At 47.0% G+C, this 22,631-nt stretch overlaps 1 protein-coding gene across 1 annotated transcript; it reads left to right on the top strand.

The window, feature by feature from the left end:
- The first annotated feature begins 18,709 nt into the window (after positions 1 to 18,709).
- FOXA2 (forkhead box A2) lies at positions 18,710 to 21,857 on the top strand. The gene is made up of 2 exons (XM_043603000.1): positions 18,710 to 18,830; positions 19,833 to 21,857. Exons 1-2 carry the CDS (start codon positions 18,744 to 18,746, stop codon positions 21,135 to 21,137), a joined length of 1,392 nt encoding a protein of 463 aa, XP_043458935.1. The 5' UTR covers positions 18,710 to 18,743; the 3' UTR covers positions 21,138 to 21,857.
- Positions 21,858 to 22,631: the final 774 nt, after the last annotated feature.

Genomic DNA, 22,631 nt, shown 5'->3' with positions numbered 1-22,631 from the left:
GTCCCTAAGAGACAGAGCAGGGGCAGAGTTGGGTCATTCCAGTTGGAAATACAGCCAATGTCTTTCCCAAGCTGTTGATAAGAAGAGAACCAATAAAAAGCTTGTTTCTCTGGTTTTAGAAATACACACACACACACACACACACACACACACACACAGAAATGCTTGCCTTGAATCAGAAAATTGGGTCTTCTGTGGGAGAGTAGGATTTGCCTCCATGATATCTACCTCAAACAATAGTATCCCCACACCCATAATGATGACAAGAAGAAGGAAGAAAAAGAGGAAGGGGATATAACAACTTGTTAAGTGTCCAGTTTTACTGGAGGTAGCATTAACAATCCTCAAAACGTATATATCCTTCTACTGTTTTCTCCTCCTGGAAGGAGGCAGGCAGCATGGGATGTACAAGGCAAGTCTTGCAGCTGCCCTGGATAATGTCACCTCTTAGAGCTTCTCAAAGGGAGTTTCTTGGGCACCATGAAGCCTGTATTGTAGGTGAGATTACTTCCAAATTCAGTAAAAATCGATTCAGCTGTTTCCACAACTGGCAATGTCCATCATATAGAGAACTATTACTATATTTTTATAGGTCATGATTAATACATCAAGTATGGTCACTGTGAGCCATCACTGGCTCATGACAGCCATGATCTTCACAATGCTTAGAGAAAGGAATAACCATTATCTTCCTTGAAAAATGAAGTAAGAGTCTCAGGGAAACTAAGTAACCTGTCCAAGGTTATCCAACTCATAAGTGGTGAAATCAGAGACTCAAGTCAAGGTATTGATTCTAAAGCTCTTGCTCTTTTCCACTACCTTGCTCTTTTCCAATACTATGCATCAATTTATCTCCTCAACCAATGAAAACCTTTGATCTAGACCACCTGTTAGATTGGATGTTAAGCCTCAGGGAGGAGAGGTCACTGGCAGAGCTCCTGGGGGAAAAGAACACTCAGCAGGGGACTGATGAGGGATCTGTGGGGATAGAGAGGCAGGAATCCCCAGACATCAAAGATAGTGACTAACAGAGAAGGTCCTGCCCACCATGTTGACACAGTTGCAGAGAAATGGTGATGCTGATGAGTAAGGTTAAGCTAAGGCAAAGCTGAGATTTTTCCCAGCCCCCATTCCAACTTCTTCTCACAACCCCCTTTGAGAAACAGTGGTTTCACTATGCACTAGTGGTGTGCTTTCACCTTTTCTTATAAAATTTTAAATAAACTCAACCATAGCTATTCCAGGCACTGGAGATACGCTGCAGTTTTAGTACAGACCATGGAACATTTTAATGTAGAATTTCCCACCAATAATGATGGCCAAAGGTCCCTTTCCTATTTCATTTTCCAGCATGTTTTCCCACAGGTAAAAGAGATAATCCATGCAATTGCCTACATAAAATCGGGAAAAGGATACCTCTGGGTTTTCAAACCCTAAGAATGAGGGTGCTTCCTGATAATGAGATTGTTTGAGGGAAGAACCAACCCCACCACCCACCCCTCAATGACTGTACACACATGCGTGCAAACACACACACACATGCGCACACACACATGTCCACCTGTTGGGGTAGCCTGGGGCCACTCAACTCATCCTTTCCTACCATCTCAAGTCCAACCAAGATGGAGGCCTCTGCTCTGTCGCCATATGATTGGCTGCTGCTCAGCACTGGTGTCCAATCAGTGCATCCAGGGAATACAGACCCTGCGGCAGACATCAGCTAATGAGATGAATACAAATTCCTCTGCGAAGACCCCTGGAGAATTCATTATGTGGGTTGTTCTTCTGAATACTCCTTTAAACATGCAAATCCCTTCAGCACTGCTATACTCATGGTTGAATAGAATATGAATCAAAGGCTCAGCCCTTTCCTTTTATGCTCAGATCATAAAGTCTGAAACATCTCAAGTTTGTGTGTGTGTGGATTTTTTTTAACCAGAGGAAGTTAAAGCTTTAGTTATTATTCAGTGCTGTCCAAAAAGAGATTAGGAAATGGGAAGTTAGTCCTTCAGATGTTATCCAGATTTAAAAATTAAAATGATTAATGTCTAGAACATAAAACCCAATTATAAGACAGACCATTGGGATGGTGATAAAAATAAAGAGAGGGTGGAATTTCCAGATAAATTCTGAAGAGTCTTGTGACTGATGTAAAGTCCCATTAACCTCATGGGGATCTAATCAAAGGCTTTCTGTTAACAGTAAATCTAAGACTCGGGGAGTGAGAGTTCTTGCAAGGACAGGCGAAATTCCATCAGTACTTTGTAGAAATGGCCCTGAAAATAGGATGTCCCTTCTCACACATAGTGGGAATTATCACAGCCCCAGTTTTTGCACAAAAGTGTTCAGGGTCAAATTGTAAGAGTTTTCCTCTGTGATCTATACTCTATTTGAGTCCCCAGTACATTGTACTTTCTGGCCTCAGGGTTTAGGAAGCAGCTAGATATCCAGTCTTCACTATGAGGATTTTCCACTATGAGATAATTTTATCTTGAGTTCCCATTTACTACAAGTGAATCATCTCACCAGGAAACAAGAAGCAAGGCAATAGTTTACCTTCTATTTAATAGGGAACAAAGTTCATCATTACTCAAAACTTCAGCTGATTCTTGCACCACTGAGCGGTGGAAATGACTAGTTTTCAAGTGTTCTGCTCAAACTTGGCATTTCTACCTCTTTCCTTCAAGTAATGAAAAGGCCTTGTGGTTCAGCAAGCATTGCAGTGGAGGCATAATCCTGTTAAATCTCTAGTTGACATTGTCCTCACTGTTCCTAAATGTTATCCCTAAAAAATGGAGAAATTACATTACTGAATTCTGAGGCATTTTTCTGAGTAGCACAGTTCATAGTTCTAGTGCTTGTTGGCATAATATAACTTCTGGTGAGTGCAGGTGACTGATTACACACGATTCTGAAAATTCAAATTTGGAAGTTTGATCCTCTTTTGAAGGAGTTGGAGAGGACTCCTGGCCTCTGCATTCTTGGGAATGCAGTTCTGGCATCCAGGGCATGCAATAAATGTTATTATTATATGTCTACTTGCCTTCCCCTTCCCTATCAGCCATTCTTTTTTTTTAATAATATAATTTATTGTCAAATTGGTTTCCATACAACACCCAGTGCTCCATTCTTAAAACTTCCCAATGATGATGAGACACTTATCATTATCCTTGTTTTATGACTTAGGATGAGGCCTCTAAAATCTTGGCACTAGGAAATGGAGACAGTAGGACTTAAATGGATGATGTCAGAGCCCCAAATAACCCCCCTAAGCCCACCTTTCGTCTGCTGTTATATGCTGGCAGCAGAATCCTACCTTCCCCACAAAGGACTGGAAGTGCCTAAAGAGTTAAGACTGCCCAGCAACAGACACTGTTAATCAATGACTAACAGGAATTGGTGTATAAATACCTCAACTTCCTCTCCTCTTGGTAGGAAGACCCCTGAGGTGCTTGTTTTGCTGTGTCTCCCAGGGTCCCAGCAAGATTAAGCCTCAGTTGCCCTTAGCAGTAACTAACTTGCTGTCATGTCCCTTATTGGCCACCTTCCCTTCCTAGTCTCACTTCTGCATACCTTTTGGAATATTTCCTGCCCCAAACACCCTATTTGCACTTGGATGTTTGCATCTACTTCTGGAGGTATCAAAACTAAAATATAGACCTTTTGATCCCCAGTTCTGTATTTTCATTTCACTTGATGCTTTCCTGGCTCTCATCAGTTTGCAGTTATCTGGAGAGACCATCAGAAGCCAGAGGCAGATCTCTCCTTCCAGAACCAAGCAATGTCCATTACTGCATAATAGAAACCAGAGAGAATGTTGGTCCCAGAAATGCAGCCTCTCCACCCAGATTAGTTCTGCAGGCTCCTAAGTGGTTATATCATCTGGGTTCCCTGAAGGCAGCCTCTGAGTTGGAGCTTGGCATGTACGATGGTTATGAAGTATCAATGCCTGGTGTGGGGAGAGGAGGAAGGAGTGGGAGGGGGAGAAACTGGCCCCAAAGCAGCCTTGGTCAACCCCAGAGGGAGCTCCAGAGCTAGTGTGGCCTTCAGGGTTGTCTTGAATTGGGTTGAGGTGGCCAGGCCACGGGTTTTCGATGTGGACCACCCAGGAAGGGCCATGACCTCAAGGGAGGTTATGTCTGCAGATAAGGTGACCCTGAAAGGACTGACAACTGACCAACCAGTTCTTCTCTGACAAGAGCCAATTGAATAGTGATCCTGGGTCCCACCGCACTTTCCTCTACCCTGCTGAGAGAACAACCATTCCAAACCCTTGGTGATGCCCCATCTCAAGGAAAGAAGCCAAACTTCTTAGCCTTCAGCTCCTCTGGCAACCCCTTCCATCTCCCACCAGCATTCTGTTTCTCCCAGGATGCTCCCCAATCCCCCCTGCTGAACTATGCCCATGCCCCGCAGTGGTGTTTCCTGTCAACTAAAGGAGTCTTGGTTCTTTCATCCTGGGGAAAAAATCTTCCTCTTCCCCCTGGGTTTGACTTAAATATCACCTTCTCAGACAGGAGGCACCCAGCCTTTCTATTCAAGGAAGAGCACATTCCTCCTATCTTGGGGGCACATAGCCTGCTGCTACAGTAACACATTGCATTATTTACAGTTTGTTTCTGGCGTACTCCCAATCCTGTGAATTCCTTGAAGATATCTGTGGTGCCCATGATCTATGGACCCACAGACATACTGGGGATTCAGCACATGTTTGTCCAATGCATATTGGAAGAGCTGCTCCCAAAACATGGATAAATGTGCCTTCAAATGAGAGCTAAGACCAAGATTAATGCACACTCCTGTCACATTTGGGGCAGGAAAAGAATGAGGGCCATGTTCAGGAGCCTCAGTGTCATGGAATTCCTAATTTCTGAGGTTGCAAGCAAGGGATGGAGAATTAGTTCTCATCACTGCTATCTCTGGCTGCCACCCAAAAGGAAGAGGCTCAGAGCAGAGACACTTGACTAGCCTCTAGACTAGAATTGCTAGTATTTAATTGGTTGGTGATCTTGGAAATATTTTAGCATAAGTTAAATATAAAAACAACACATTGATACATTCTTCTTGCAAAAAGTTAAACACATCAAAAAAGGGCAAAGTCCCCTTTAACATCCCCCTCACTCCAGTGCACAGTTTTATCTCCACAGAAAAGTATGGTATGGCTCTTTCCAGATTCTTTGTGCACTGGAGAAATACAGCCACGTGCACACATAGACATGTACAAGAATATTCATCGTGGGACTCTCTATACAGCAAAATTTGCATTCCTCCCATAATATATACCATTCATTGGTAGACTACCCAGCTTCCCTCTTTCCACTTTTGCTATTTGATGTGGGGCTTTCAGTAAGCTTTTGCATGTGCTGCTCCATAAGAGCCTGCTCTTGGGCTGTGAGAGCCACTCAATATGCTCCCATAGAGAGTTCCAAGTGCCTAGGAATGTATGACCTGACCTCAGGGGGTCCCTTAACCAACGATGAGCATAGGAGGGAGGACTCATACTTTAAATTCTCCTGTGAAGTCAGGCTGCAGCTCCTGTCTGTGGGGCTTTGCCTGAGATGGTTCTTTGTTAGCCTACTCCTCCTTTCCCTATCCCTTACCTGGGACCACTAGCTTAATAAATCACATGCACATGAGTCCCAGCTTGCCAGCCTCTGCTTCTGGGAGCTTACCTGAGACACCAGCAGTAGTAGATTAGCTAAAGATCAGTGGAATATATACGTTAAACTGTAGTGAAAAATAAGAGACGGCTCTGTATGTGTTAACATGGGAGGATGCCAAGACATACCTTTGTGTGGGAAAAGCAAATTGAAATATAATATGTATGTGTGTGCTAAAATACCATTTTAGGAAAAGAATAACACTGAGCAGGGGCACCTGGGTGGCTCAATCCGGTGTCCAACTCTTGATTTCGGCTCAGGTCATGATCTCATGGATTGTGAGTTCAAGCCCCATGTCGGATTCTGCACTGACAGTGAGGAGCCTACTCGGGATTCTCTCTCTCCCTCTCTCTGCCCCTCCCCCACTTGTGCACATACACTCATGAATTTTCTCTCTCAAAATAAATAAATAAACTTAAATTTTTTTTAAAGAATAATACTGAGCAATACTGTAAGAAAGTTAACAAAGGCATAATTCTCTCCCAACACACCACCATGTGCCCCTGCTTTCTTTTTGCCAGCCTGAATTTTGCCTTTCCAAGTAATGAGTAAATCAGCTGCTGATCATGGGGTCTTCTGCTCCCACTTGCCAACTAACCAGGTCCCATGGAAAAGGGGAGAATTTTGGTCTCTAAGAGCAAGGTTTTCATTTTCTTATGAAACAGGTGGCTATATTGGTCAGCTTAAGAGAATGAGATCTTTCAAGTCACCTGAAACGAATCCAAGTGGAAAGTTTTGCTTTTTTTTTTTTTTTTTTTAATTTAATGGGTGGAAGTTGGCAAACATTCGATCCCAGAAACAGCTGGCCTGAAACAGCTGGTGGGAGAGGAGTGGCAGCCTGGTGATGGCAGCTGAAGACCCTTCTGGAAAAATGAATGAAGGGGGCTTCTGCCAGTTTTGGGGCACCCAGAGCACATCACTTGTGTGGAAGACCGCTTTATGGATGGGAGAGCAGGGAAGTGTACAGCTTAAGGGAACAAGAAGGGAATCAGAAAGAATGGTGAGCAAGACATTCCCCTGAAGGTAAAGAGGGGAGCTGCAAAACCATTTGGAAGCTGAGGTCTTCTGGACTTCAGAAAGAGGTCAGGGAGGAAAAAGAGATTATTTCAGCATGTGGTAAAGGGTTTGGGAATGGTTGGGGTTATTGTCTGCATGAAAAATGAAATGCTGAATTCAGCTTTCAAAGGAAGAGAAAGCCATGGAATTAAAGCCAACTGGAGCTTCAGACTGCTTTTCAGCTGAGGCAGACTCTTCAACTTCTAGTTTTTTGCTAAGAAGAGTCAGAAGAGGGGAGAACCCATTTGCTAAACCTGGACCTGTCCTTGGCCCAGAGCTAAGCACAGTGTTTACATCAGAATGATAATTTCAAACATATGGTATCATTTTGAACAAATATAGTTTTCCTCTAAGGGGGTTGTTTTGGGTTACAGTTGAGAGAAGAAAATTTAAAATGTAGTATAAAGCATCTCTCTATGCAAAACATTGAACTTTTCCACCAGTATGATGCTGAGAAACTGCACAGGATGTAGGGAGGAAAAGCAACATTGACTGGTATTCCCAATATACCAGGCAGCAGGCTAAGCCATCATCATGTGCCTCAACTGATTTCATCCACACCCAGTCCAGGAAGGTAGATTCTGCTCTTCTTCTGTTTTTACAGATGAGAAATCTGAAGCTTCTTTCAAGGGAGTACTAACAAGTCTTCAGCCCCCAGTATACTCAGTTTTTCAAGTTTTTGGATGAGAACCAATAGTAAGAAATATATTTTCTATCCTGAAGTAGGTACGCATACATTTATAATGGAAATAGGTTTTTCGAACACGTCTTTGTTATGTGAGAGGTACTGAGAGATTCTATTCTATTTCTTTCCTTCATTTAATGATACTCTTAATGGAGTATATTGCTGTCACAGCATTTTAATGAGCCCTCAATTGAAATTTGAAAAGGACTTGGCTAGGATTTGTTGTAATCTGATTTGATCCCTCCAAAACCAGTCTTCCCAGGTAAAGTATGAGCTTTAAATTAACTTTGCATAGCATCAGTCCTCCACTCTTCCATCTACCCATCCATACACCCACCATCCATCCACCAAGCATCTACCATCCATCCATCCACCTACCATCCACCATCCACCCATCCACCATCCATCCAATAAACATTAGCATGCAGAGGTGAACCAATTTCCAGATTCTCCATCACAGGAACTGATAATATATCATAAGTGCTAAGCTACCAGATGGAAAAATTCAAATCATCCATCCTTTGCAAAGAATCATTAAATGAAAGATACACATTCTAGAAGTGCCCAACAGAACAATTTAGATGGTTCCAGAGCTAACATCTTTGGGTATAACCTCTCCCCCACCAAATAAGAAAATCTTCCTTCAGACAACCAGTTACAAAGATAAAGAAATTGAGCAAAGAAGATGAGTGGAAATGGTCACTGTGACATTCCCAGATACCACTACTGGAGATCTCACGCAGCCTAAAACATGGATCCAGGCCATGAAGAAAACTGAAATCACACCTTCCCATAGCTCCCTCATTTTTGTCTCTGAATTTGTTGTGAGTGAGTCCTGCTGACTGTGACCACAGGCTGTTTGAAATTACACCGTTTGCCTTATTTAATTTTCTTCTACAGTCATAAATATTAATTAAACTAAACCACAGACAGCCTGCATTCCGATCTGTTCACTTCCTGAGGTCCATAAGCAATTAAGAGCCACAGCCATTTAAGTACTAGCTGGTTGTTGAAGTCAGCCCTGTGACATCCACTTTTTAATTTTTTAAATTAGGTCAGATCTGCTAAATCTCAGTGTTTTTTGTTTTTTTGTTTTTTGTTTTTTGTTTTTGGCCTAACTTCTCTTGGCCTGTGAGTGTTCCCAGTGTGATTCTCTTCTTGTAAATATAATCTATGTTCCTCCAACATACTTTTTCATTTTCTCTGAAGCAACATGCAGAAAAGGGTATGTCTTCATTAATAAGAACCAGAAATAATTGCGTGAAGCCTGTCAGCTATCCAGTGACAGAACTTCACTTTTTTTAAAGCTCATTTTATTTATTTTTTGAGAAAGAAGGAGTGTGCACATGTGTGAATGGGGGAGGGGCAGAGAGAGAGAGAGAGAGAGAGAGAGAAGAAGAGAGAGAATCCAAGCAGCTGTCAGTACAGAGGCTGACACGGGGCTCAAACTCTTTTTAAAAAAAAAAAAAAATTTAACATTTATTTATTTTTGAGACAGAGAGAGAGAGTATGAACAGGGGAGGGTCAGAAAAAGAGGGAGACACAGAATCCGAAACAGGCTCCAGGCTCTGAGCTGTCAGCACAGAGCCCGACGCGGGGCTCGAACCCACGGACCGAGAGATCATGACCTGAGCTGAAGTCGGACGCTTAACCGACTGAGCCACCCAGGCGCCCCTAGGGCTCAAACTCTTGAACAGTGAGATCATAACCTGAGTTGAAATCAAGAGTCAGATGCCCAACCAACTGAGCCACCCAGGTGCTCCAAAACTGCACTTATCGAAGCTTGTTCATTTAATAGTATTTAATGACAAAAAACAAAACAAAACAAAACAAAATAAAACAAAACCAAAAGAGACGATTGTAAGAAATGAGGAATATATAAAAGGCGAGTGGAGTTCTTCTCCCAACATCCCAAGGCCCAGCTTCTGAGGGTGTCATTGTTAACAGTTTTGTGTGTGACCTTCAAATCTTTTCTACGCACAGAGTCAGGGCTTATTTTCATCAAAATTAAATCAAGTTACCCATATTTTGCAACTATTTAACCCTTCAATGTAAATGGATGTACGATTTACATGATTTCATAGACATTTAGGCCATTCTGTATAACAGCTGCATAATATTCCACAATAAAGTTGGGTTGATGTTTATTTAACCCCATTCCTCTAGACTTTCTTTTCTTAAATTTTTTTATGTTTATTTATTTTTGAGAGAGAGAGAGCGTGAGTGGAGGAGGGTCTGAGAGAGAGAGGGACACAGAATTCAAAACAGGCTCCAGGCTCTGAGCTGTCAGCACAGAGCCGCACTCAGGGCTCTAACTCACAAATCATGAGATCATGACCTGAGCTTAAGTCAGACACTCAACTGACTGAACCACCTAGGCACCCCAAAACTTTCGATATTGGTCATGCTGTTAGTATACAACACACACACACACACACACGCACACAGTGCCAATAACTGAACACTTTTTCCTCCAGCATTTCCTATTCCTCCCATGCTTTTGAGAACTGCCTCATCTCACTATAGGAAGGTCCCTTGTGAAGCAAGAGAACATAACTGGAAATGGGTCAAGATCTGGGTCAGAGGGCCTGGGTGTGTATGGAAGGGCTGGTGGACCTGAGGCAGATCCTCAGCGTCTCTCACTCCCATGACTGCAGTGACAACTTGAGCTTCCACCGGAGACAGGCCTGCATGTGAACCCTGAGCCTGATGCAAATGTTAGCCCTTCCACAACCTCCCTATTTTCCAAAATCCATTTCAGTTGGGGGAATGGGGAAACTCCAGGAAGAAACATGAAGAAAAAATTCCCTATTCCTAAATTCAACATGTCAAGAGGGAGAAAAGAATAAAACAAACAGGGAAGAGGAGAGAAGGCTGCACTTTCCAATTTCTAGGGAACTGTGAGGCACAGAGGACTCCCACCAAGACCAGATGGTCCCCATCATTAGCATTTACTTAGCACTTGATTTTGAAGACTTAGAGGAATGAATTCACCAGGTTTCACTCTTAAAGGGAAGAGCTAACCTCTCAGGATTTTGAAAGCGATAGATCCATTTGTGTAGACTCCTTTGAAGAACAGTATGCTGCCCATATAATTCCTTTATGATATAAAACAATACATATTCCGGGCTTCAGGCTGACAGAGGAAAGCCCTGGGGTGGCCGAGCAGCTGGGCGCAAAGGAGACAGTTGCGAAGCCAGTGTGTATTTTATAACCGATTCCAGGCAGCTTCATACAATTCCCTCACCAGCCTCACTATCCGCAGCCCACACTGCTTTCAAATCAAACGTAGATTAAGTACTTGGTCTACAATTCTTATTGTGTTGACATTAATTCTCCATGTGCTTTTATAAATGCAAGAGGAATAAGAAGAATTGACCCACAGGAAAAAATATGGTCCCTCTCTTTGAGCAGTTCCTACCTGGGAGGATGGAGCCCTCTTCAGAATGAATGCCTTATTTAAATTCCCACAAGGGAAAGGTGGTCTAAGCGCCAATTAGGAGTGTATATTGCAAATAGAAGAAACATTAAAGAAACATCCTGAATTTTTAAATTCCTCTCACCTTTGAGACTCAGATTTTAATTCCTAAGTGTTTCCTATTATATACAAAAATACATGAGTGGCAAAGCCAGGGAAACCGTGTGTTTCTTAATGCTGCAGGAGGCAGGGAGAGGAGGAGGGGGACTCATCTTGGTGTTGTCTGTGGTTTCAGTTTTAATTACTCCTGGCCATTCTGTTTTTCTCCTGCGCTGGCAGGCAGCGTCAGTTCAGCATCAGGTCAAACTCTGTGGATGAAAATTCCCACTCTCAGTCACCAGGATGAAAGGCCTAGGTCTTTTCCAGGAGGAGGACCCTGTATCCAGAAGACCCTTCTGAACAGAGGAGGTGTAGGACCGGTGGAGGGAGCTAACAAGGGCCAGTGGTGGGGGTGGGGCTCATCCTAGAGCAGGGCTACCCAACTACTTCTGAATCCTGTGGGCAGGGAAGGTGAATCCAGTCTGCTGGGTGGGTCGGTGTGGCCACAGGCCAGCGAGGGGTGAACTAACAGAGGAGAAGATGGACTTAACACCAGTTCTTGTATGGAGTGACATCCCCCCATCCATCTCGAGACAGACTGCCTGCTGAGTGAGAATATAGGCCTCCAAAAGAGGGCTGGCCCATCTGTGGTCATCGGACCTGCAGCAGCTTCACCTGGAAGCTTGTTAGGTTGCAAACTCTGGACCTCTTCCCCAGACCTGCTCAACCAGAATCTGCATTTTAACAAGATCCCCAGGGGATTCGTATGCACATAAAAATTTGAGGGGTGGTCCCAGACCTGGTCAATTACCTCAGTCCCAGTGGGTCCCTGTTGCTGTTGTTGCTGTGTTACGCTACCCCTCCAAAATAAAGCTCTCATTTTTCAGAGAGCTCCACCATCCACTTTCCAGAATTACTTTTGGAAGTAAAACCTACATTGAATACAGATGCATATATCGCAAACACTTGAGGGCTGCGTACTCTCTGTGCCAACCCCTGTCCTCACACTCCCAGGACAAAGTTCTCAAGCCAGGACTCACCCCCAGCAGGAGCATTTCCCTGGCACCGGCTCCTTCTTTCCAAAGCCAGAACCCCCTAGTATGCCATACTCTAGGGAGATTGCAAATGGTGAATTTGTAACAGGTAATTTGGACAGCACATTGCTCTTGTCCAGCTGCACTCAGGTGAGAACCATTCTGCTGGCACCTTGTGAGAGACACACAGTGAAGGAAACAATCAATAAAATGAAAAGGCAATCTACAGAAAAGGAGACAATATTTGCAAATGACCTATCCAATAAAGGGTTAGTATCCTAAATAGAAAAAGAACTTATACAACTCAACACCCAAAAAACAAAGAATCCAATTAAAAATGGGCAGAAGATATGAACAGACATTTCTCCAAATAAGACATCCAAATGGCCAACAGACCTATGAAAAGATGCTCAACATCACTCATTATCAGGGAAGTGCAAATCAAAACTACAATGAGATATCACCTCTGATGTCACCTGTCGGAATGGCTAACATAAAAAATACCAGAAACAAAAGGTATTGGCCAGGTTGTGGAGAAAAAGGAACCCTCATGCACTATTGGTGGGTATGCAAACTGGTGCAGCCACTTTGGAAGACAGTATGAGGTTCCTCAAAAAGTTAAAAATAGAACTACCCTAGATTACAGTAATGAGTATTTACTCCAAGAATACAAGAACACTAATTCAAAGGGATACATGCACCCTATGTTTACAGCAGCATTATTTACAAAATTCCAAATTATGGGGGGGGGTGTGGGTAGCTCAGTCAGTTGAGCATCTGACTTTTGATTTCAGCTTGGATCTCATGGTCTGTGAGTTCAAGCCCTGAAACAGCTTCTGCGCTGACAGTGCACAGCCCTCTTGGGATCCTTTCTCTCTCTCTCTCTCTCTCTCTCTCTCTCTCTCTCTCAGTGCACAGCCCTCTTGGGATCCTCTCTCTTTCTCTCTCTCTCTCTGTCCCTACCCTGCTCACACATGTACATGTTCACTCTCTCTCTCTCTCAAAATAAATAAATAAACTAAAAAAAAAAAAAAACAGCCAAATTATGGAGGTAGCCCAAATGTTCATCAATTGGTGAATGGATAAAGATGATGTGGTGTATATATACAATGGAATATTATTCAGCCATAAAAAAGAATGGAATCTTGCCATTTGCAGTGACATGGATAGAACTAGAGAGTACAATACTAGGTGAAATAAGTCAGTCAGAGAAAGACAAATACTATATGACTTCACTCATATGTGGAATTTAAGAAATAAATGAGCAAAGGGAAAAAAGAGAGAAAGACAAATCAAGAAATACAGAACAAACTGATGGCTACCAGACTAGAGGGTGTAGGGGGGATGGGTGAAATATGTGATGAGGATTAAGAAATGCACTTGTGATGAGTGCAGGGTGATGTATGCAACTGTTGAATCACTATATTGTACACCTGAAACTAATACAACACTGTATGTTAACTAACTAGAATTAAAAACTTAAAAGAAAAAAAAATTATCTGCCTGTGTAGCAATGGATTCCTAAGAAGAAATGCCCAGGGTCTGATTCTTCCGGTCTGTGACTGAATCTTCATGACTCCTGTCCCTAACAACATTTACTCCTTGAGGTTTTGGCAGGAATAACTGAGATTTCCTCCAAGAATAACATTCAAATATATGAAATAGCTCCCAGGGCTACAAATGCAGATGCATCTAATTTAGGCATCCCTCAAAGAGGAGTTTATTCTCACTCACGTTGACATGTTATTATTGCTACTAAAAGTTGTCATTTCTTTATTTTTATCTCTTCCAATTATGTTAATTACCTGCTATAATAGTCTCACATACCAGAACTGTGCTTAAAAACTCAAGAATGGTGGACAGGATGCTAAGTATATACTAGAAATATTTGTCGAACCCTGGACCCAAAAGGCAAAGCACTGGCCTTCTCCTCAGACCCACACAGATGCAAGTGAAGTTGACAAGCACACAAGCCAATCACTGAGAAAGACCATAAAAGATGAACAATCCATAACTACACCAACCTCCCAAACAGCAAATTCTATGTGCACAGAAAGAGAGCTGAGTGCCAAATTCATTCTAATAGTACCCCAAGGACTGTCTCCTTCTCCTGTTCCATGCTAGGAAGCCACCATCTGTGGCTGACATGAATATTATTTCTCTCCCTTCCTCAATACAGGGAAGAGCACAGCTCATTTTCTGACACAGGTGAGAAAAAATAATGTTAGTTTGCTTTTTGGAACTCAAACCCTTGGTCCATTTTAATGATGGCTTCACCCATCTCCTTTCAAGTGTGAGAACTGAATAAATATGTGTAAGTTAGTTTGCTAAAGCTTCCATGATATCAGATCTAATATTCTTATTACATATTTCACCATAAAATAATAAAAAGTAATTTAATAATAATATAATAATGATATAAAATGGCACAACTGTAGTGCTGAAAAGATGTAGATTGAAGGTAAGATTCTACCACTCAGAGACATCATATTCACATCATATTTATCTCATTTTATTTTGTCATCATTTATTATTACTTATTTCCCATATTTTCCTGTAAATCTTGCCAAGGAGAGCAAGATTACATTGTATCCAGGTGCCTTGTGTGTTAAACTTATGTTATATAATGCTTTCTTTCCACTTTTATTAGCACGTTCCTGCGTTTTTTCCGAAGACTGGGACATGCTTAATCTTTTCTTCAATCTTTCACATAAATCTCCCTAGATAACTTATTCTGAGCTAATTATCTTTCCAATTGACCTCTCTCGTAAACAACTAGTGTTTGGGCCATCAAAGAACTATGAAAAACAGCAAGAGTATCTGAGGGTGTATTCAGTACCAAATAGACTAATTTTGATGGTCAGGCTTTTTTTTTTTTTAATAAAATTTCAGAAACAACCCACCTGCAGAAAGTGAAATGATGATTATAACCTTTGGCACAACTATATGCCTTTTCTTTTTGAAGACCTGAAACCGACCCTGAAAGTTCCACTCTGTGAATATTATTCAGAGAGGTGTGGGCACCTGATTTCTGCCAACCCAAAAGTTTACTTTTAAAACGTGTATTTTCACAAGACTTCCCTAAGTCACCTTTCCATCTTCTCTGTCTTAATCTCACCTGCAGATCTGCCTGATAATGCCCTAAAGCAAGGCCTGCCCTGGACATTTATTCTGTGCAGGACTTCAGGAATTGGAGTATGGATGAGCTGAATGCCACCCTTCACCACCACCACCACCACCACCCCGCCCCTGTTATTTTACAGGTTATTTCTTAGGGAAGTTGAACTCTGTTTATTGATATCCCCTTCCCCCAAGGGCTAGTTTCATATCCCAGAGAGAGCTCCCTGGTGAAAGGGGTTTTGCTAGAGGAATGTAGGAGCAGCGGAGGCCCAGATTTGAGCCCAAGTCAAATCCGCTGGGGCAGCATCCAGAATAAAAACAGCATGCTAACCCCAAGCACAGTCGTCTGTTATCAGGCGGCTTTATACGGAAACCGGGCAGCACCGAACGAAAAGAATGGGAAACGGGGAGGACACGGGCAATGGAAAAAATTTGCCCATCTCAGTCCTAGGGGTTTAAACTAAGGGGGTATCAGGGAAAACATCTGTTTTCAACCCGAGTTACCCGCGAACTTTTTCCTGGAGAGAAGCTCCTGGAGCAATTTACAGCATTCCAGCCTGAGGCTTTCGTGCCAGACGCTCTGAATAAACCTTTAGAAACCGAAGCTGCCGGGGAGGAGCATGAGTGTGCAGGGGAAGTAGCGCCTCCAAAGAGCTCCGCGCCGGAGACGCAAAGCGAACCCCAAGCTTTGTGAACGTTCCTGCTTCCTCGCAGCCGCCTGTGCCCGGCTCCAAGCTGCCTAAGGGCACTGCAGCCCGCCTTCGCCTTCCTCGGAACGGCGGTGCGCTCAGGGAGGGTGCCAGACCCGCAGGTCCGACCCGACCGGCAGGAGGCGGTCTGGGTTTGCGCAGAACCTCGGGAACTCCAAAGAAATGCCATCCCCGTGTCGGAGAGGCCGGGAAAGATGCCGGGTTTCGGGGTTAGGACTCTGGGGGTAAAGAGGGTTCGGGTCGGGCCCGAGGACCGCGCGGCGGATAGGGGGCGCCCTGTCACTGCGGAAGCCAGTGCCGTGTGCTCCTGGGTAAGCCGGGATCCCGCCCACCAACTGTGGCAAGAACTTGCAAGGTTCGCTCTTTAGGAAGGTAGTTCCCTTTCCTCCAGAGGACCTTCTCTCTCCGTGCCACTCGCTCCTTTTGCCGTGGAATAATTTCTAGAACCATATTTTCGATCAGTAGTAAAAAGAGAAAGGGAAGTGGAACACATACACGCACAGATTAGGTTAACTAGAATGTTCATTTCCATACACACCAGAAAGCCGTTTGTCATCGTTTAGCAGGTTTGTCTGGGCGTCACTTTTCTATTGGACATGAGAAGCGCCCCGTGGGGAGTGGGGTTGACTGTGTTTTGGGATGTGCGTGTGTGTGCGCCTGCATTTCTGCCCTGAGCCTATGCAGAAAGCTTTGAAAAAACAAATAACTTATCTTTTGAGTGCCAGTGTGCACCCCTCTTTCCCAAGCTTTGGGCAGAACGGTCACATTGCTCCCTCATGCTCTGAGACCCGGTGAGAAATGCTGGGGATCTGGTCCCTGTGGCTCCCCACCGCACACCTACACTAATTGTGCATACACCCCATGACACACTTCCCTGGTGCACTGGGCCAGCCTGCCCCTCCCGGTATCCCTTAGCGCTGCTCAGGGCTTTCAAAGCAATGCAGACTTTGGCTTTGGGGTATCCTGCCCATCCCCCACCCCCTACAGTCGCTCAGTGGGTTCATTAACCCTCTCACTATAAATTGGTAAAACCATTTGCATGGTTCAGCACAAAAGGTGCTGCCCTCAGTTGTATCTGGTTCAAAGCTATGCAGGCCTAAATTACCTGGGTAGAGGGAAGGAATGGCTTCCCTACACAGACTGTCCTTCCTTGCTGGCCTTCTAGCCTGACACTCACCCAGCCCTTCCATTTTGAGTGCTCAGCTCTGTGCCTGCCACCTTGCCCCTGTCTTCTGACACTATTACCCATCACTCTGGACAGGTAGGCCAGATAACCACTATTTCCTATTTGTTCTTGACCTTTAATGTGGGGGGCACAGGATTGGATCCTCATGGCCCAGCCTGTTTTCAGAACCAAGAAAAGAAGTCCACATCAAACACCTGTAATACACAACCCCTGCAACCTGGGCTCACTGGGGTGTTGGTGGCTGGCCCTGGACAGATGATAATCTGAACCCAGAAGCTGGAGGAAAAATAAAAAGCAAGTATATGGTTTTGAGGCGTCTAATTCTTATAAAACAGCCCTTCGAGAAAACAGAGACCCTCCCTGAAGTAAATTCCATGTGTCCCATTATTGATTCCTTTATTCCCCTCTCTCCTCCCGCCTCAACCTCAACCTCCTGCCCTGTTTGTTTTAGTTACGAAATGCTGTGGGCACCTCGGTTGCGACTGCAAAGTAACCTTGAAACACGGCGTCCTGAATGTCAGAGACAAATAGCAGTCACCCAACCGTCGACTGAAGTTGGCGGGGCCGCGTGCGCCCTGGGCTCGGCGATCCGACAGTGCTCTTGCCCGCCAGCCACCCCTCTATCTGTCGCCGGAGGCTGGGCTCCGAAGAGGCAAAAGCCGAGGCGGCCGGACCAGGCGCACCCCGCGCGCCTTCCGGAGCCGCTCCAAGTCTTAACTGTAACAGGGAGGGGCCTCCCAGGAGCAGCGGCAGGCGAGTTCAAGGTGTGTACACAGTTTTTCTAAATACGACAGCGCTTTGCAAATTGGCTCTGTCACCGTCTTGTCGTTTTGACAGGGAATGGAACACTGAGAGCGAAGAAACCCGAGATGAGTAAATGCGGCATTTCTAAGGCTCTGCAGAGGGGCAATGGGGCGCTGAGCCCCGGCGCGCCCTTCGACAGGCGCAACAGGAGCCTGGCTCTAGGGGACCCGGCGGGGGTCAGAGCGCTGGGCCGCTCCGGGGTGGCTTCCTCCCAGGTCCCTCCTCCCACGGGCACTCCCCGAGGGCTCGGGGGGAAAAGGGGGCTGGAGTAGAGAGTCTGTGCGCCCACTCGCCCGCTCGCCTAGCCCTGTACCGGTGCGGGGCGCGGCTGCAGTGGGGCGGGCGCCGGGCGCCGAGGGGCAGGTGCCGGCGCCGGCGGAGTCTCCCTCTCACCTAGGTGTGAGCTGATTATTCAAATGGGCTGCCCCGGGTCTGGGGATTGGAGGCCCGCGCCGGCGCGCCGCGCTATATCACCAGCCGCCCACGTCACTGCGGCACTTGTCCGCTCCGCGGTCCACACCTCCTCCTCCTCCTCCTCCTCCTCCTCCTCCTCCTCCTCCTCCTCCTCCTCCTCCTCTCTTCCTCCTCCTCCCTCTCTCCACCCCCCCCCCCCACTCGCCCCCGCGCCTCGCGCTTCCCGCCGCCTCTGGGCAGCTCGGCACTGCCAACCTCGGCCTCCGCCCGGCAGCCCGCGAGCGCGGCGGCGGCGGGCGGCAGGCGCTCCCTGCAGCGGGGCTCCGATCCGGGCCTCCTCCCATCCTCGGCCCCCTCCTCCTGAGGCTTACCCCTCCCGCCCATTCCAACTACCGCCTCCGGCCGGCCAAGGAAAAGAGAGGGAGTGGAGCCGGAGAGAGGGAGCGCGAGAGAGGGAGGGAGGGGACGGTGCCTTGGCTTTTTTTTTTTTTTTTAAGAGGGTGGGGGTGGGGGGTGATTGCTGATCGTTTGTTGTGGCTGTTAAATTTTAAACTGCCATGCACTCGGCTTCCAGTATGCTGGGAGCGGTGAAGATGGAAGGGCACGAGCCGTCTGACTGGAGCAGCTACTATGCCGAACCCGAGGTAAGCACTCGCCTTTTCCAGGGGGAAGTGGGGTGGCGGAGTTCGCTCAGTTCACCAACCTCAGGACAGCCTCCTTTGCCGGCACCCGCCCCCCACCCCCAGCCGCTCTGGGCAGCCGCCTTTTCCACCCTCCTTCGACTCAAATGGGTCTCTTTTTTATACGACACACTGTTAGCCTTGAGATAATATTAACTTTGTGATCAAATATTGACTTGCGGCGCCTCCAAATCCTCTTCGTGGCCGAGCCACGCACTATCCTAACAGAGTTATGTTTGGCAGCGCGCGGCTGGGGAGGGGTGGGAGGTCGGCCGGCGAGGGGGTGGGGAGCTGAAGAGGAGAAGGTTGGTAGGAATTGGGGGTTGAGGTAGAGGCAGATTCAAAGACTAGGGACAAAGAGAACGAAAGTTTGTGGCTGCAAAGCTTAGCCGCGTGTACTTCAGTTCTCGGTCTCCTCCCTGTCCCTCCACTCAGTGCCTCCAGCTGGCCCCAAACTCTGCGCAGGCACTGGGTTTCGGTTCCCCTGAGGCCAAGGATGGGATCCCGGGAGGAAGGATGAACCCTCGGACAAACTCCGCTTGAGGCCGCTGGGGCGTTCTGGGCTGTGACCCACAGGTTGTTCGCTAGGGTCGGAGGTGGCGTCCGAGACCGCGGCGCCGGTTCGGTATGCTGGCTGGAGAGTTGGGGAGAGGAGATGCATTTGGGGAGCCTGGGCTAGGGGTGCTCCAGGGGACCCTTGTTTTAGAATCTGAGCGAGGCGTGGAAGGGCTAGGATCCCGCCACACGCAAACAGCAGCAGCCTGCCCTCCACCTTCTCGAGGGCGATCCCGGCGCTCTCCGAGTGAAACGCACTGGGTGTTTGGGGCCGGGACCGGGCAAGGGAAGGACTCCCCAGAGGCCTCCCCGGAGGCGGGGGCCTGGGCTGGCCCGGTGGGTGGGAGGTCAGGGCACGCTCAAGCCGCGGTGCTAACGCTGTGCGCCTCCCTCCTCGGGCTGTGTCCGCAGGGCTACTCCTCGGTGAGCAACATGAACGCCGGCCTGGGGATGAACGGCATGAACACGTACATGAGCATGTCCGCGGCCGCCATGGGCAGCGGCTCGGGCAACATGAGTGCCGGCTCCATGAACATGTCGTCGTACGTGGGCGCGGGCATGAGCCCGTCCCTGGCCGGTATGTCCCCCGGGGCGGGCGCCATGGCTAGCATGGGCGGCTCGGCCGGGGCGGCCGGCGTGGCGGGCATGGGGCCGCACCTGAGTCCCAGTCTGAGCCCGCTCGGGGGGCAGGCGGCCGGAGCCATGGGCGGCCTGACCCCTTACGCCAACATGAACTCCATGAGCCCCATGTACGGGCAGGCGGGCCTGAGCCGCGCGCGCGACCCCAAGACGTACCGGCGCAGCTACACGCACGCCAAGCCGCCCTACTCCTACATCTCGCTCATCACCATGGCCATCCAGCAGAGCCCCAACAAGATGCTGACGCTGAGCGAGATCTACCAGTGGATCATGGACCTTTTCCCCTTCTACCGGCAGAACCAGCAGCGCTGGCAGAACTCTATCCGCCACTCGCTGTCCTTCAACGACTGCTTCCTCAAGGTGCCCCGCTCGCCCGACAAGCCCGGCAAGGGCTCCTTCTGGACCCTCCACCCCGACTCGGGCAACATGTTCGAAAACGGCTGCTACCTGCGCCGCCAGAAGCGCTTCAAGTGCGAGAAGCAGCTGGCCCTGAAGGAAGCCGCAGGCGCCACAGGAGGCGGCAAGAAGGCGGCCTCCGGGGCCCAGACCTCGCAGGGTCAGCTCGGGGAGGCCGCCGGGCCGGCCTCCGAGACTCCGGCGGGCACCGAGTCGCCCCACTCGAGCGCCTCCCCGTGCCAGGAGCACAAGCGAGGGGCCTTGGGGGAGCTGAAGGGGACGCCGGCTGCGGCCCTGAGCCCCCCGGAACCGGCGCCCTCGCCCGGGCAGCAGCAGCAGGCGGCGGCCCACCTGCTGGGCCCTCCCCATCACCCAGGCCTGCCGCCCGAAGCCCATCTAAAGCCGGAGCACCACTACGCCTTCAACCACCCCTTCTCCATCAACAACCTCATGTCCTCGGAGCAGCAGCACCACCACAGCCACCATCACCACCAGCCCCACAAAATGGACCTCAAAGCCTACGAACAGGTGATGCACTACCCTGGCTACGGTTCCCCTATGCCGGGTAGCCTGGCCATGGGTCCGGTCACGAACAAAGCGGGCCTGGATGCCTCGCCCCTGGCCGCAGACACCTCCTACTACCAGGGGGTGTACTCCAGGCCCATAATGAACTCTTCTTAAGAAGAAGGCTGCAGCCGGCTAGCCGGGGACAAGGACAAGAGAGAGAGAAAGTGGGGAGAATTTGAGGAAGCGGTGTTGGAGAGAGCCAAGGGAGAAGAAATCCATTACTCCCCATCCCAAGGACAGCAGTCTCCCCTCACCTTCCCTCCCAAACAGCTCTTCCCTCCCAAACAGATGGGCCACACTGATACCTATTATTCTATATAAGGAGGGAAGGCAAAACGATAAAGAGTCAAAAAAGAGGGGGAAAAAAGAGAAAGAAAAGTGAAAAGAGCCTCCGGTTTCCACTACTGTGTAGACACCTGCTTCTTTAAGCATTTGCAAGTTCTGATTTTTTGTTGTTGTTGTTGTCTTTATTCCTCCATTGCTGCTGTTGCAGGGAAGTCTTACTTGATTAAAAAACAAACAAAAAAAAAAAACAAAAACAAAAACAAAAAAAATCCCACAAACTTTTGTGAGTGACTCAGTGTAAAACCATGTAGTTTTAACAGAGAAGCAAAGTTGTATTATTGTTCAAAAAGGAAAAAAAAATGATGTAAGGGTCTGTTGTAAATGACCAAGAAAAAAAATGCATTCCCATTCTTGACACGGTGAAATCCAGGTCTCGGGTCTGATTAATTTATGGTTTCTGCGTGTTTTATTTATGGCTTATAAATGTGTGTTCTGGCTGGAAGGGCCAGAGTTCCACAAATCTATATTAAAGTGTTATTGCCAGTTTTACCCTTTGAATCTTCAAAATATTTTTTTCCCTTTGCCTGACTTAAAAACTAAACAGGTCCAGAAATTATTTAAAAATAGGGGGAAAGAGATCCTGACTGGTTGTAGGTTTTATTTTATTTTGGTGAAGGGAGGGGCCATGGTGGTTGCTGTTTTAACAACATTTTATTATTAAAACTTTCAGACATGCTGAAGTTGGACAGACAGAAAACACACACATACCCATGGCCCAGATCCTATTGTCTCGCTGTACTTGTTTTATCACATATCTGTTCAGCTATCTACACCTCGATTGGTCCATTCAGATTATTTTTTCTAAATGCATTTCAGAGGAGATCAGGCACCGTTCAGGGTGTTATGGCCATAGATCTAGACGCATTTCAAAGTAAATTTCAGACATCAGTGCACTTACCCCTAAACACTTCAGCAAGCACATCAGGAAATAGAACTCGATATTGTTTATGATTAGTTTTGGAATTTTGAGTTTATCTTTACACACAATGAAACACAAAGATCTCAGGTGGACCATTCCCTGTGTTTGATGCAGCTGTATCTTTAAACTCAGGACAAAACTACATATCTTAATTTCCCATCAAGGCCACGTGAAGATGCAATGCTGATGTCTGTTCGGCCCCAGCGAGCTGACTTCTCTGGGGAGAGGCTGAGATTTTACATGTTTTTACTGTATTTCCAATCTTAGGCCTCCCTTCAAGTCAGTGAACCCAGATTGGATTTGCAAATTCCTGGCTCAGCTCTTTCATCTCTGTGTCTCTAGCA

This window comes from Prionailurus bengalensis, chromosome A3, assembly GCF_016509475.1.
Source record: "Prionailurus bengalensis isolate Pbe53 chromosome A3, Fcat_Pben_1.1_paternal_pri, whole genome shotgun sequence".
NCBI classification, from domain to species: Eukaryota; Metazoa; Chordata; class Mammalia; order Carnivora; family Felidae; genus Prionailurus; species Prionailurus bengalensis.
The sequence above is the reverse complement of the archived record's forward strand: the minus strand, read 5'-3'. Positions and strand labels throughout refer to the sequence as shown.